The sequence below is a fragment of the Acinonyx jubatus genome, chromosome C2, assembly GCF_027475565.1.
Source record: "Acinonyx jubatus isolate Ajub_Pintada_27869175 chromosome C2, VMU_Ajub_asm_v1.0, whole genome shotgun sequence".
NCBI classification, from domain to species: Eukaryota; Metazoa; Chordata; class Mammalia; order Carnivora; family Felidae; genus Acinonyx; species Acinonyx jubatus.
Window position 1 is genome coordinate 28,584,117 of NC_069384.1, and position 14,471 is coordinate 28,598,587.

Consider the following 14,471-nt stretch of genomic DNA (forward strand, 5'->3'; position numbering starts at 1 on the left):
CATTCTGTTTCTGCCCTCTGTCCATACCGCAAATACGGTGTTGTCAATCCTAAAACTAGCCAGTTATTTTATTAGCAAAGTGAGTTTATTCAGGAATAGCAGAGGAATTGCAACTTGGGACAAGCAAACTATAGTGAACCACAGGCAAGTCCAGAGCACAAAGTCCAGTGGCTTGCTTTTATGGAGGAAAGGATGAAATTGTGAAGCTCTTTCTTAAAAGTCTGTTGGAGTTGAGTGAGAGTTTGAACTTCTCATTGGCTATCGCTATTGCTGGTCAAGGAGATAAGTTTACTTCCTCCTGCTGGGGCAGTAAATTAAGCTTCTTCCTGCTAAGCATGCAAGGTATGATTCCTTCTGGTGGAGTCTGCAACTGACAACCAGTGGTAGTCCCAGAGAATTACCCATTCAAGACTTCTGGGCTCCATTTTAGATGAGGTTTCCTTTATTTTCACAGCATATACCATAATCAATTACATGTATGTGTTTACCTTCTGTCTCTCCTTCTGTTGTTACCAGTGGTTACCACTATGGTCAATAAATGTTTGTTAATATGATCATTATACTTAATAATATCCATGAATTGAGTGAATTATGTGTTCTTCATAGGGAAATTATACTCAATAGTACTCCCTAGACATACACATACTTTTTATGCTTTACATTGTGAAATATTTTTTTCAATGCACGAAAGTGGAGAGATTATTATAAATCCCCATTAACTATACTTCCTTCACCTTCAATAACCATAATATTTTCATGTATGTGTTTTAAGCAGCTAGAAAGCCAGTGGTGGTGTATTACTCCAGCAGGTAGACTTGTTGTCAACAGGGATATCAACTTGATTTACATCTAAGGTGAGGAAACATTTCAATTCTCCAGGATCATAGTTCTGGTGCCCTTTAATAACAGCAATAAAAGACAAAACGCTCTCAAAAAGAGCCATTAAGTACTACCCAGTAACCAAGAAGAAAAGAAGAAAAAAAGGGGAGGGGGGGTTGCATATTATAGACACGGACCTGAGAAAACACTTCACAAGTGTCCTAAATGGCCATTATATGTTACAGGACTTGTCCATGAAGGCAATTCCTACCAATTGTGACTTAATTCAAGAGAAACCTCAAGTGTTCTGTTTTCGTTAGTTATAGTCCACTTCGGTGTTAGCAAGACAAAATGCTTCCTTGCTCTCTTGAATAAATCACATTCACTGAAGACTGGTTGAATACTTTTATCCCAAAACAAAAGTAGAGGGCTGAGGAGCTTTATTGGGAGTTTCAGCGATGCCCCATCAGCCTGCCTCTGTGCCCACACTGCTGTAGGGGCTGTTGTAGGAAGGCTGGAGGGGTGAGGGGCGCTTAAAGGATCCCCATGCAGAATCTAGATCTAGGCAAAGGAGCACTCTTTGAAAGGCAGGAATAACGAAAAAGCAAAGGCTCGAACCCGGGCCTGGTTAGGAACAGGGCCAAACGAAGCAATAACCTAACTGTCCTCACGCTCCCTCCAGCGAAGAGGGGCAGGCCGGAACTACACTTCCCATAATGCAAAGCGGCAGGGCGGCGCTAAAGAAATCGTTTGTTTTTACCTCTACTTGGCTCCAGTCGCTTCAGGTTTGATTATAAATTCCAGTCCCTCTTCTTGGCTCTCCTCCCCCTCAGCCTCATTGGTTCCGTAGCCCCGGCGTAGGAGGGCGGCTTAGACGTCACTGGCAGCTGTTGAATGGAAGTTCTCAGTCCTGCGACCTGACGGTAAATGAAGTCCCTTCTCTGGTCATATATGTAGCTTCTCCGACTGCGTCGGAGAAAAAGAACTACATTACCCAGTAGGCCTTGGGGCTGCGGGGCGGTGTGGGGGCGTCACCTCACGTCTGGTACAGTCATCCCAAGCCTCTTCGGCGGGACTGTGATGGCCGGAGAGATGACGATCTTAGGTCAGTGACCAGGGGTTCCCTGTGGCTGTTGCGAGCACTCGAGCGGTTTGGGGAGGCGGGGATAGGCGGGGGTGGTTGTCACCTCCTGGATCGAATTCGCGCAGTGGGAAGGGCTTCGAAAAGATGACTTAGAGTCGGTTTTTGGCTCTTCGGGTTGCCGAATTGGGGGTCGCGTCTAGAATGGCCTGGGCCAGAGTAGGCCATGCAGGGCCGGCGGCAACCCTCTGCGTACATCCCAAGGATATCGGGCCTCAGGAACGGTTCTTTTCAAAAGAACGTCGATTTTGAGTCATTGGTTGAATTGAGGCCTTCGAGAGGCCGCAAGAACGTGCATCCCCAAGACCTCTTTGTAGAGGAAAGGGGAGGAGCAGCACCAGCAGCCTGAGCTGCAGAGTCCTGGGATGCTGCTGCATCTTGAGAGGTCAGGCCTCTTGGATGTGTGGTCTGATGCTCCTTCCACCCATCGAGTTTAGCAATTAATCCTCCCCGAACGGGAAAACGATGAAATGTTTCTGAAGTTTCCCACGTAGGAGCAAGTGGAAAGTGGGGTTGGCGCTTGATGTCCTTTTTTTCTTTATTTCTTTTTCTTTTTTTTTTTTTTTTGAGTTATGTGTTGAAGATGAGCGTACAGTTAGTGAAACAGACTCCTACCGATTGACGTTTGGGGTCGTATGTAACACGTATGGATATTCTGTCGTGAAAACAAATAACAGATTAATTGTAATTTCAAAGTGGCATCTTTCTTCATCACTTATGTTTACAATCTGCATGACGTTTGTTCATATTTGTGTGTGTGTGTGTGTGTGTGTGTGTTTTAATCAATTAATATTAGTTGAGCCTCTGCTATTTGCTAGGAGCCATTCCTGGTGGAGGGGATACAACAGTGAACAAAACCTGCCTTCAAGGCGCTTTATGTTGCCTTCAGGGTTCCACATTTATGGTTCTCTTTCCCTACATATTAACTCCTCAAGAAGTATTCCTTAATTCCTGTTTAAATACAAGAAGTTAACTGTGTTCTGTTGTAATGTGATAGTTTAATATTTAAACAACTTTCAAAATCATTTTACCAATTTATCCCGTTCATTCTTTTGGAAAGAGAAAGGAGATGAAGGGGTAGAGTTTTAGCCCTACGATAATAACAAAGTGTTTGCTGTGGAAATTTTAATAATGAAATTTCTTTTTAATAATGATAATTAAAGCTGTGTAGAAAGCTATAAGATCTAAATACCAAATGATCAAGAATTTGAAATGCACCTATATTTAACATTTATCTAGCTTTCGCTAGAGATAAATGGGTTTTCCTGTCAGCATCAGCACAATTAAAAGTTTTTACTTCTCATTCACCAAGGTGAAGTACACAGACCTACAACTGGAGGAGTTTTTTGTTGTTGTTGTTGTTCCTTCATTTTAATTGTGTTATGATCACTTTGCATTATGAAAAACTTGATGCCTGAGAGAATTGTTACCATTAGTACTATAAAAGAAAATATTTTGAGAGTGTGGATTATTAGTCTTATCTCAAAGAGTGATATTAAAGGGAGTTTGCTATAGTAATTTAGCGTATCATACTAGTTTACTAAGACCTATCTTTTAATTTGCCTGTATTTCAGGATCAGCTGTTTTGACTCTCCTGTTGGCTGGCTATTTGGCACAACAGTATTTACCATTGCCTACTCCTAAAGTGATTGGCATTGACCTTGGCACCACCTACTGTTCGGTTGGGGTGTTTTTTCCTGGCACAGGAAAAGTAAAGGTCATTCCAGATGAAAATGGGCATATCAGTATACCCAGCATGGTGTCCTTTACTGACGATGATGTGTATGTGGGTTATGAAAGCTTAGAGCTCGCAGATTCAAATCCTCAGAACACAATATATGATGCCAAAAGATTCATAGGCAAGATATTTACCCCAGAAGAGCTGGAGGCTGAGATTGGCAGATACCCATTTAAGGTAAGTGATTAGGCTAAAATCTATTTTAATTTTAGTTCAGCATATTGTTGCAAATGATGCCTTATACAACATTCTGTTTCGCCCTAATCTGCGTGGAAGTCATGTTACAACGAGCAGACCTACAGCAATTCCAGAATGAGTTGATTCATTGGCTCCACAGCGCTATCATGGACTCAGAGCCTTAGCTGTATCCTTGCTCTGCCATCCTCTGAGTGTCTACTTAGCTCTTTGTTTCATTGTAGCAAAAAGCTGAAGCCCCCATGTACTATGGATCAATGGCCAGATAGCCAGATAGATGGACAGATGCTTTGTGTGTGTTAGGTTATACACATTTGTGTACTTAAAAAAAAAAGAGAGAGATCATACTAGGCATTGCTGTTTTATGACTTGTTTGAAACTCAACAATGTGACACGGACAGTTGGATAATAGGTTCACATTGTTTTCATGGACACTTGGAATGGCTATTCCTATATTTGTCCATTCTCAATAAGTGCACATTTTATTTTTTCCCTGGTTTTCCACTTATGTTGTAACTTCTTTGAGTAGCCTTGGACATATATCTTTGTGTTCTTCTTGATCATTTCCTAAACTGGAATTGTAGAAGTAGGAGAATTCGAGTTCTCTGAGTACTTTGATTGATATTGTCAAATTGTGCGCTGAAAGGTTGTGTGTCTTAACTATCTTTTAGAATGCTTATGTCTTCCCTAGTTACTATTTTTTAATCTTTGCCAATAAATAAGTGAAAATGGTATCTTATATTAATTTTTCATTCCTTTGATTTTTAGTGAGGTCAGTTGTTTTTTTTTTAATATGTTCATTGGCATTTTTATTTTCTTTAGGAATCCTATTTTGGGGTGTATGTTTTTTTATGACTATAAAATACCTTTGTGATATGGTTTCAGTGTTTTTTTTTTTGTTTCTAATGTTCTTTTTATTTAACTGATGCTATATAATTTTGCTTTTGAGCTTTCAAGAATGTTAAATTTTCAGGACACCTGAGTGGCTCAGTTGGTTAAGCGTCTGATCTCACAGTTCATGGGTTCGAGCCCCGCGTCAGGCTCTGTGCTGACAGCTCAGAGCCTGGAGCCTGCTTTGAATTCTGTGTCTCCCTGTCTCTCTGCCCCTTCCCTGCTCATGCTCTGTCTCTCTCTGTCTCTCAAAAATAAATAAACATTGAAAAAAATTTTTTTTAAAAATGTTAAATTTTCATGTGGCAAATCATCTTAAAATTTAAAAAAAATGCTTATAGACTCTTACAGACTTACAATGCCCTTTTCCATCCTATCCATTTGAATTTTTTTCTAATGCTTTTACTTGAGCATTTGTAAGGTTGTGCTTTGATGTTTTTTCTTTTAAATATTTTAATTCTTTTTTTCATTATGGTAAGTGTACTCTTTAATCCCCATCGCTTATTTTATCCATACCCCCGACCCATGTCTTTTAAATATTTAAATGTTCTTTCCATAGAGGGTTTTTTTTTTCTTTCTGTTTCTTTTTTTTTTGGTAATTATGAAGTGGAATTCTAAACGAATAGGTTTTAAAATTAATAGCTGTATCAGTGCTGCTTATTGAATAAAATTCTCAGATTTTTTTATGCATATACAAAGGAGAACATAAATTTACCCCATGTATTTCTTATATTTATTTCTTTGTTCTTTTTTAGCTTTATTCTTAGAATCTTTTATTAATTTATAAATCTTTCGTAAGCAGTGCTTAAATTATATAAAGCTATACATGTCCTCAAAATTATGATTTTGAGTGTATTACGTATTGACGCAAGTTATTTTTTCCCTGACTTTTAGGATATAACTGACATACATCCCTGTATAAGTTTATGGTGTACAACATAATGATTTGACTTAAATATGTTGTGAAATGTTTAGCACAATAAGTTAACATCCATCATCTCCTATAGATACAGAAGAAGAAATAAATTTTTTTCCTTTGTTGTGAGAGCTCTTGGAATTTATTCTCTCAACAGCTTTCATATATACCACACAGCGGTATTAACTCTGGTTATCATGTTGAACATTACGTTCCCAGTACTTGTTTACCTTATGACTGGAAGTTTGTACCTTTTGTTTTGACCACCTTCATCCATTTTGCCCATGCTCCCATCCCCTACCGCTGGTAAACCAGCTGATAAACCAGCTTATCTGAGTTTGGTTGTTGTTTTAGATTCTACACATGAGAGATCATATAGTGTTTGTCTTTCTCTGACTTATTGACACTTAGTGTAATACTCTCAGGGTCCATTCATGTTGTCACAGACAGAAGGATTTTCTTTTTCATGGCTGAATAATATTTCATTATGTGTGTATATCAACATAATCCATTTATCTGTTGATAGACACTTAGTTTGTATTCATGGCGTGGCTATCGTAAGTAAATGCTGCTGTGAACATGGGGGTGCAGATAGCTACACAAGGGTATATTCCCAGAAGTGGAATTGCTACATCATATGGTAGTCCTAGCTTCAGTTTTTTGAGGAACTTCTGTACTGTTTTCCAACACAGGGTTATTTTCAGTTTTTGTTGTTGTTGTTAAGCTTCTAAGTGTTTTGATTTTTTTTGTTGTTTGTTTCACCTGGGCTCTGAGGGTATGGTGTCTTTGAATCTTATTTTAATCGTGTCTTGTTTTTGTTTTTCCCAGATACGTCTGTTTTAATCGTAGCTTGTTTTTGTTTTTCCCAGATAGGTCTGTGGATGGTCAAGTTTTCTTCATTGAAACCTATTATACAGTCTCGAGCGATGAGAGTAAAGTTCTTATAATTTCTTAGAAGAGGCTAATTGTCTTTACTATTGATATTAATATAGTCTGTTGGTGAAAGTGGAATAGTATGTTTTAGAATTAATCTATTTCTTTGTTTTTATTTAATTTATTTTTTAAAGTTTATGTATTTTGAGAGAGAGAGAACATGCATGCACAAGCAGGGGAGAGGGAGAGAGAGAATCCCAAGCAGGCTCCACACTGTCAGTGAAGAACCAGACTAGAAGCCTAATCCCCCACGAACCGTGAGATCTTGACCTGAGCCAAAATCAGAAGTCAGATGCTTAACCGACTGGGCCACCCAGGTGCCCCTCATCTAGTTTATTAAATATACAACCACATTAGCAGGGATAAGGAGCTAATACATGATACATGTTTTCCTGGAAATAAGAATGTAAATGATACTTGATTCTTGGATAAGAACATAATGAACTACTAAAATGATTCGTGTTAATATGGACCAGAACATTTGTTCAGTTATCAATTATTTTTGGAAACAAGTTAATTAAAAGAAGATCCTGAATCAAATACATGATCCAGCAACTTTTATTCCTTATATTTCACCTTTTTTCTTTTATTCGTTTAACAAATATATATTGAAGATCTTCTGTGTTCCATTTATATGCTTGGTGATGAATTTGGTTATTCTGCTGTTATTGAAAGCTATGGTGTTGATTCACTTTATAGATTTTGAAGTATAACTTTTAATAACTTCTCATCTTGGTAAATGACAGATTACAAAAAATTTTATGACCTTATGAAGTTAAATTTTTATTGAATAAGTCCAGTGTGTATGTATGTATGTGTTCAAGTATATGTGTGTGGATGTGTACACACACAGTTTTACATTTCTTTCTGTCCTTTTTGTTTTGTTTGTTTTTTACTAATCCTATTCATAGGTTTTAAACAAAAATGGAATGGTTGAGTTTTCGGTGACAAGTAATGAGACCATCACCGTTTCCCCAGAATATGTTGGCTCTAGACTGCTGTTGAAGTTAAAGGAAATGGCAGAGGAGTATCTTGGAATGCCAGTTGCTAATGCGGTTATTTCTGTACCAGCAGAATTTGATCTAAAACAGAGAAATTCAACAATTGAAGCTGCTAACCTTGCAGGTAATACCACCCTTGCCTGTGTTGCATTTTTTCTCAAAATGTTCTTATTTTGAAAATCTTCTGTAGTAAGGTATATCACTTTGCAAACCACCTAATTATCTAGGCATGTAAATAAACCCAAAGGAGGTAAATTAGGTGGATTTTGATATACATTTAAAGATAAAAATTAAAAAAATTCTATAGCGCAATGTAAAATGCAACATATTATAACGACGGCCAATAAGATAGTCCTGTGACAAAGACTGAGGACATGGGTTCATGATAGCAGTGAGGAATTTTTTTTATAAATTTTCTTTAATGTTAAGATGAGTGTAATATTTTTTTTTTTTTTTTTTTTTTTTTTTTAAATCTGAGGTGGAAGAGAACTCATTTAAAACCATTCAGGAAATATTGGGTCCCTTGGCAAACAAAACATAAATCCCTGTTTCCGTGGAGCTTCTATTCTATTGGAGAGAAACAGAAAGTCTGTATTAAAAATAAGTATATTATGGGGTTTCTCACCCCTAGCATATTTGGGCCTAGATAATTCTCTTGTGGGGAACTGTCCCATGCATTATAGGAGAGTTAGTAGCATCCCTAGCCTCTGCTCACTAGATGCCAGCAGCACCAGCCTCTCCAGGACGTGACAGTCATCTGTCTTCTGGCATTGCCCAGTGTTCCCTGAGGGCCAGAATTGCCCCTGGTGCAGAGCCCTGATAAATGTGTATCAGAAAGAAATGTGCTATGGAAGACAGAACAGCATAAGACGAGGATTGCTGGGAGTGGTCAGAAGTGGGGGACTTGGGTTTTACAGTGGCCAAGTAGGCCTCCTTGAGAAGGTGACATGTAAGCAGATTTGAAGGAGGTGAGGTTGTTAGGCAAGCAGATATACAGAGGAAGTCTGTTGCAGGAGAGAAAACAGTCATTTAGCAGCCATAAAATGGGAATTTGCTGGCACATGTGAAGATGAGAAGTAGGTAGTGTGGCCAGAGCAGAGTGAGTGATGAAGTCAGAGAGCTAAAGGAAATGGCGTTAAGGTTTTTAAATAAATTCTTCAGAGTTTGAATAGTTTTTTATGGTTCCTGATGCATAATAGCATATTGCTTTCTAAACCACTCATTAAGTGTGGCACTTAGGGTAAAGCAAGAAATTTGCACAAAGAATCTTTCACTGTTCACTGTAATGTTTAACATTATCTTCAAGATCAGATTGCTGTATATTTCAGATTCGCATTTGAGGGTCCTAAATTTTTTTTTGAGCGTCCTAAATTTTAAGTCTACTTTTTGAGTCATTGTGTCTATTGAAATATTTCATCTAATTTTTTATCTATTTATCTGCTTGTTTTTATCAGAGTCTTTTTTTTTTTTTTTAAGTTTCTTTATTTTGAGAGAGACAAAGGGCAAGTAGGGGAAGGGCAGAGAGAGAGGGAGTAAGAGAGAATCCCAAGCTCAGAGCCCAACACGGGGCTCGATGCCACCAACTGAGATCATGATCTGAGCCGGAATCAAGAGTCAGATGCTTAACCACTGAGCCACCCAGGAGCCCCTGTCAAAGTCATATATATGTATATATTATATATATATAATATATATATATATCATACATATATATCATATATGTATGTCATATGTATATGACATACATATATGATATATATCATATATATGTCATATGTATATGACATACATATATGATATATATCATATATATATATGATGTTTTATTTATTTTTGAGAGAGAGAGAGAGAGAGAGAGAGAGAGAGAGACAGTGCAAGCGGGGGAGGGGCAGAGAGAGGGAGACACAGAATTTGAAACAGGCTCCAGGCTTTCATTTCCACAGCAATTTATTATAGCACATAATGATTAAGCTTTTATTGCTTATGTATTCCCAAGTAAAATAATGAAAATTAGAAGAAGCTAAGAGTTTTTTTAATTAAATATTAATTAAGACTAGAATGATACATTCCACTGAATCTGGGCTTTTCTTTTTCTTACCTTAATAAAAGCCATTGTTACTCATTGGGTTTCATGCTTTAGAAAACACACTAACATTGTGTGAGGTTGAGTGGGAAGAAATTTTGATAATGGTGTCCTCCGATGAATTGTTCTTCCTTCCGACCAATCTTACAGGACTGAAGATCTTGAGGGTAATAAATGAACCCACGGCGGCAGCTATGGCCTATGGCCTCCACAAGGCTGATGTCTTTCACGTCTTGGTGATAGATTTGGGCGGAGGAACTCTAGATGTGTCGTTGCTAAATAAACAAGGAGGAATGTTTCTAACCCGAGCAATGTCCGGTAAGAAAAATACAGGGAGACTAAAAGAGGTTCACACAATACTTTCCTTAGCACACCTAATGTGTTAAATGTTTATTTAAAAATTTTTTTCAGTGTACTTTGACTTCATTTTGGTAATCTATGTATGTTATTTTATAACCACCATTTGTGTATTTTTACAGCAAAACGTAAAGTCTAAAAAAAATGGGCATCCTACGTGGTAGATAAATATACTGCCAGTTGTAGTTCACTGAGCCAGTAGGACTTGATGGCTGTGGTGAAGGGGACAGAAAGCAAGAAAAACCCTTTAAAATGAAGAGTGATCAGTTTATTTCATTTGATAATATATTTTACAAAATAGATGTCTTTAGAAAATCTAATACTATTAATAGTATTCTCTAAGAAATAAGAGGATTTTGCATTCTAAATCTTTCTTTAAAGGTTTTGTTTTAATTTAAGGAATTGAGCCTGTTTTGAAAGAGAAGTTGTCAGTTATAGGTTGTCTGACTCCTGCTTTTTTCTTTTTCCTAACTGGATTCTTTAGAACCAAGTTCAGTGCCAGGGGTTTGTACCACATTAATCTTTTCCCTTTACATCTTTTTTTTTCTTTTAATTTCAGCTCTTAAGCAAGCAAACATGTTATAAAAAGACAAAATGTCTACTGCTACTTTTTAATTATAAGGACTTTCTTCTTTTGAGAATAATGGCAGTCAGTGTTTTTAAATTGCAATTAAAAGCTAATCTGTTGTCAATCTTTATCTTCTGAAAAATTATTTGATATCATTAAGAAATATTTGCTTTTCTATCATTTAAAAATTTTAACCATGGGGGAAGGGAAGGGGAAAAAAATAGTTTCAAACAGAGAGGGAGGCAAACCATAAGAGACTCTTAAATACAGAGAACAAACAGAAGGTTGTTGGGGTGGCCAGGGGAGAGGGGAAAATGGGTGATGGGCATTGAGGATGGCACTTGATGGGATGAGCACTGGGCGTTGTGTGTAAGCGATGAATCATGGGAATCTATTCCCGCAGCCAAAAGCACACTGTGCTAACTTGAAAATAAATTATATTTAAAAAATTAAAGCTAAGAGAAATAAAAATTTTAACCAGATATGCACTGTTTTTAAATAGAACACATTTTAGTTAAAATCTTTTTAACCCAGTTATTTTTAATCAGTTTTTGTATGAATAAAATCTTAATAGTTAAGTACATTAAGCAAGAGATGTATGTCTAGAATATCATTTCCATACATACTACAGACATGTATATGCATATACACATACAAATGCATAAATGTAATATGAACTTTTTTATTTCTAACTTAGGAAACAATAAACTTGGAGGACAGGACTTCAATCAAAGATTGCTTCAGTACTTATATAAACAGATCTATCAAACATACGGCTTTCGACCCTCTAGGAAAGAAGAAATTCACCGATTAAGACAATCTGTGGAAATGGTCAAATTAAACCTGACTCTTCATCAGTCTGCTCAGTTGTCAGTATTACTAACAGTGGAGGAAAAAGACAAGAAAGAACCTCAGAGTAGTGACACTGAACTGCCAAAGGACAGATTTTCCCCCGCTGATGGCCACCATGTGAACAGTATATTTGGAGCTGGCCTTTCTGAAAAGAAAAGTGGAGAAAGTCAGGTGTTATTTGAAACAGAAATATCACGGAAGCTCTTTGACACCCTTAATGAAGATCTCTTCCAGAAAATACTTGTACCCATTCAGCAAGTACTAAAAGAAGGCCACCTGGAAAAGACTGAGATTGATGAGGTGGTTTTGGTTGGGGGCTCTACTCGTATTCCTCGAATCCGCCAAGTCATTCAAGAGTTCTTTGGAAAGGATCCCAACACTTCTGTAGACCCTGACCTGGCCGTGGTGACAGGAGTGGCCATCCAAGCAGGGATCGATGGAGGCTCTTGGCCTCTTCAAGTCAGTGCTTTAGAAATTCCCAATAAGCATTTACAGAAGACCAACTTCAACTGAATTATAGAGGGTTGATTATTTGTGATTGTCTCATGATCTCTTCCTCCTTATCAGACCACCTCCTCCAATAAAGAAAAATCTGTAAAATAATCTCACAAATTTACCTGAAAGGGAACATTTAGATACACAGAAATTTTACATAATATTTTGTTTTAGGATGAAATGTGACCAGATTGATCCTATTTGATTTTGGAGAGATCACATTCCAACAAATACTTCTAAAATGACAGAATTGAGGTAAAACTCTTAAAGGAGCATGGGTGGCTTTGTTTTTTGGATTCTGGAAGTAGAGAACCATATGCACTTAACGTTGTATTCTGTAAACATTGCCTGGTGCCAATTTTACAATTCCCAGTTCTTACTAAATTGTATTAGCAGGAGCTGGTAATTGATTGACTTGGTTATCACATGTAACTATTAGTTTGAGCTATTACTGAAGGACAGTATTGGTGTCAGATTTTTACATTGGCTGGGAGATAGGCAGTATTCTTAATATAAGCTGCATATGTAATATTCAGTAACTGACATGTATGTAATAAATTTGCTTTCACAAATTCAAACTTATGTGATTTATTCAAATGTTTCAGTACCTGACAGTAAAAGTAACCAACTTACACTGTAGTTCCTTCATTTGTTATACATTATTTGCTTGGATTTCCATGATTCTGCCTGGTTAGAAAACAGGAATTATTAATTTGATTTGATACATGTCTTAATGTCATAATAAAGCCATCATCACTATCTCTTTTTTGTTATCCACAGTGTTTGCAGACTTGGTAATTAGCAGTAATTAGCTACAGTATTTATGTTTTTGTTTTTGTATCTTTATTTTCAGTGAGCCCTGGACACTGTAGCTTGCATTTGAACTATCAAATCCTACTTGATTCAGTTTCTATGGAGATTTTACCCCATGTTATTTGACTGAAGATCATTTGTAAAATCCTTATTACTGTTTCCCACTATCACTTTACAGTAGTCACTCTTGGACTGTTTTTAGCCTTAAGGTTAGTATGTGATGAGAGCAAAAAAAATTGTGAATATTGGAAGTAATGTTGCAATCTAATGTGGAAGGCAATGTGGAAAAATTTCTACAAATCAGCACTTGTAGCAGTTTTGTTTTGCTTTTGTTTGTTTCTGTTTAGAAAAGCTACAGGGACCAAGAAAGAAAATATAGCAAGCAGTTCTGTTTCTGAGATGCCCATATTTAAAGATTTATTTATTTATTTTTTTTCTTAATACAAGCATGCTTCATACCATATTCATCTGGTCAACATGTTTGTTGATGTAAAGTATGTCTGCTTTATATCCATTGTTGAATTTAAAGGCTGTTGAATTTCCAATCACTGAAAAGAGAACTAAGCAAACTCATTTCAGCAACATCAAAACAATTCAGCTACTCATAATAAAAAGCTGAATGTTAATATTTTTCGCAGATCTAAAAAAATAATGTTAGCAATGAGATTGCTGTTAAGACACAATTTCAATCAAATAGTTTGTGTACGGAATGTCAAGTAGGTAGGAAAAAAATGTTTGTTGACATATTTTATTTTAGAACTAACAGAGAAATGCCAAAGATGAATCCTTCACTGCATTATGAAAATATTTGAGTGTTCTCTCAGACGATATGAATCTTTAATAGATTTTAGACTTGGAAAAGATCTTTTTGCAAAGGTCTTTAAGAAAAAAGTGTTCCATCTGTCAAGATCTCCACATAAAATATCAATTTTAACCTGAAGAATTTTGACATTTTTTAAAAAAAAAACCTTGACTTTCTCAAATACATGAGATAGTTTAGGACAATGTGTTAGGGCAACAATTTGTTAAAAAAGGGCAGCTAATCTCATATACTGAAAAGGGAATTTAAATAATTTGATTGTGTCTGAAAAATAGAATGGCAGTGTTGGAATTTGGGGGCAGTGTTTAGCATATTCTCTAATATAGTTACACCTTTAAAAATACGAAGTAATGTCTGTCTTTGATCATATTTTAGGGGGCTATATATAAATGGTCTTGAAATCGATGTAGTTTATTTATTTAAAAGATAAAAATGCTTCCTGAAAGGGATATTTATGCCTAATCTGAAAACATTTTTCATAAACCAATACATTTTGGTTGTATATCTAGCTAGTGTTTTTTGAAGTGCATAACTTTTTAAATATTAACTGTTGTATGATTAGAATATGTGAATGAGTAATTTATTTTGTATCAGGAATGTTTTGGTACTGTGTTTTCACTCAAACCACTGACTTAACAGATGCTACTGTGTATCACATGTACTGAAAACTATATAGTTCTTGTGCATAGCAGATTGTGCCTCTTAAATTTGTGTGTGTACAGGTAATTCACATTTTAATGTAAATAAATACCACTTTGAAGTTTGTTTTTTAAACTGTGTACTTTATTTTCCATTCAGGACTAGGCCAGAGTACATTTTTGAGGTTTACAAGTGACAGAGAAGGTAGGG

The 14,471-nt window shown here is 36.4% G+C and overlaps 1 protein-coding gene and 1 long non-coding RNA gene across 2 annotated transcripts in view; one reads left to right on the forward strand and one right to left on the reverse strand.

The window, feature by feature from the left end:
• The window catches only part of LOC113604782 (uncharacterized), a 106,681-nt gene extending 104,595 nt beyond the window's left edge, over positions 1 to 2,086 (reverse strand). The window contains exon 1 of the long non-coding RNA XR_003426797.2: positions 1,580 to 2,086. This is a non-coding gene — a long non-coding RNA (uncharacterized LOC113604782). The remainder of the gene's footprint in view (positions 1 to 1,579) is intronic.
• Positions 1,772 to 14,396, forward strand: HSPA13 (heat shock protein family A (Hsp70) member 13). The gene is made up of 5 exons (XM_015071808.3): positions 1,772 to 1,924; positions 3,535 to 3,875; positions 7,545 to 7,758; positions 9,868 to 10,035; positions 11,340 to 14,396. The coding sequence occupies exons 1-5, from the start codon at positions 1,900 to 1,902 to the stop codon at positions 12,005 to 12,007; spliced, it is 1,416 nt and encodes a 471-aa protein (XP_014927294.1). The 5' UTR covers positions 1,772 to 1,899; the 3' UTR covers positions 12,008 to 14,396.
• The last annotated feature ends 75 nt before the right edge of the window (positions 14,397 to 14,471 follow it).

Bases quoted from the DNA above. Each gene is read 5' to 3' on its own strand.
- HSPA13 (XM_015071808.3), top strand. From the start codon at position 1,900: ATGGCCGGAGAGATGACGATCTTAG. The intron at 1,925-3,534 runs GTCAGTGACCAG...CCTGTATTTCAG, and splicing joins CGGAGAGATGACGATCTTAG to GATCAGCTGTTTTGACTCTC. The intron at 7,759-9,867 runs GTAATACCACCC...CCAATCTTACAG, and splicing joins TGAAGCTGCTAACCTTGCAG to GACTGAAGATCTTGAGGGTA.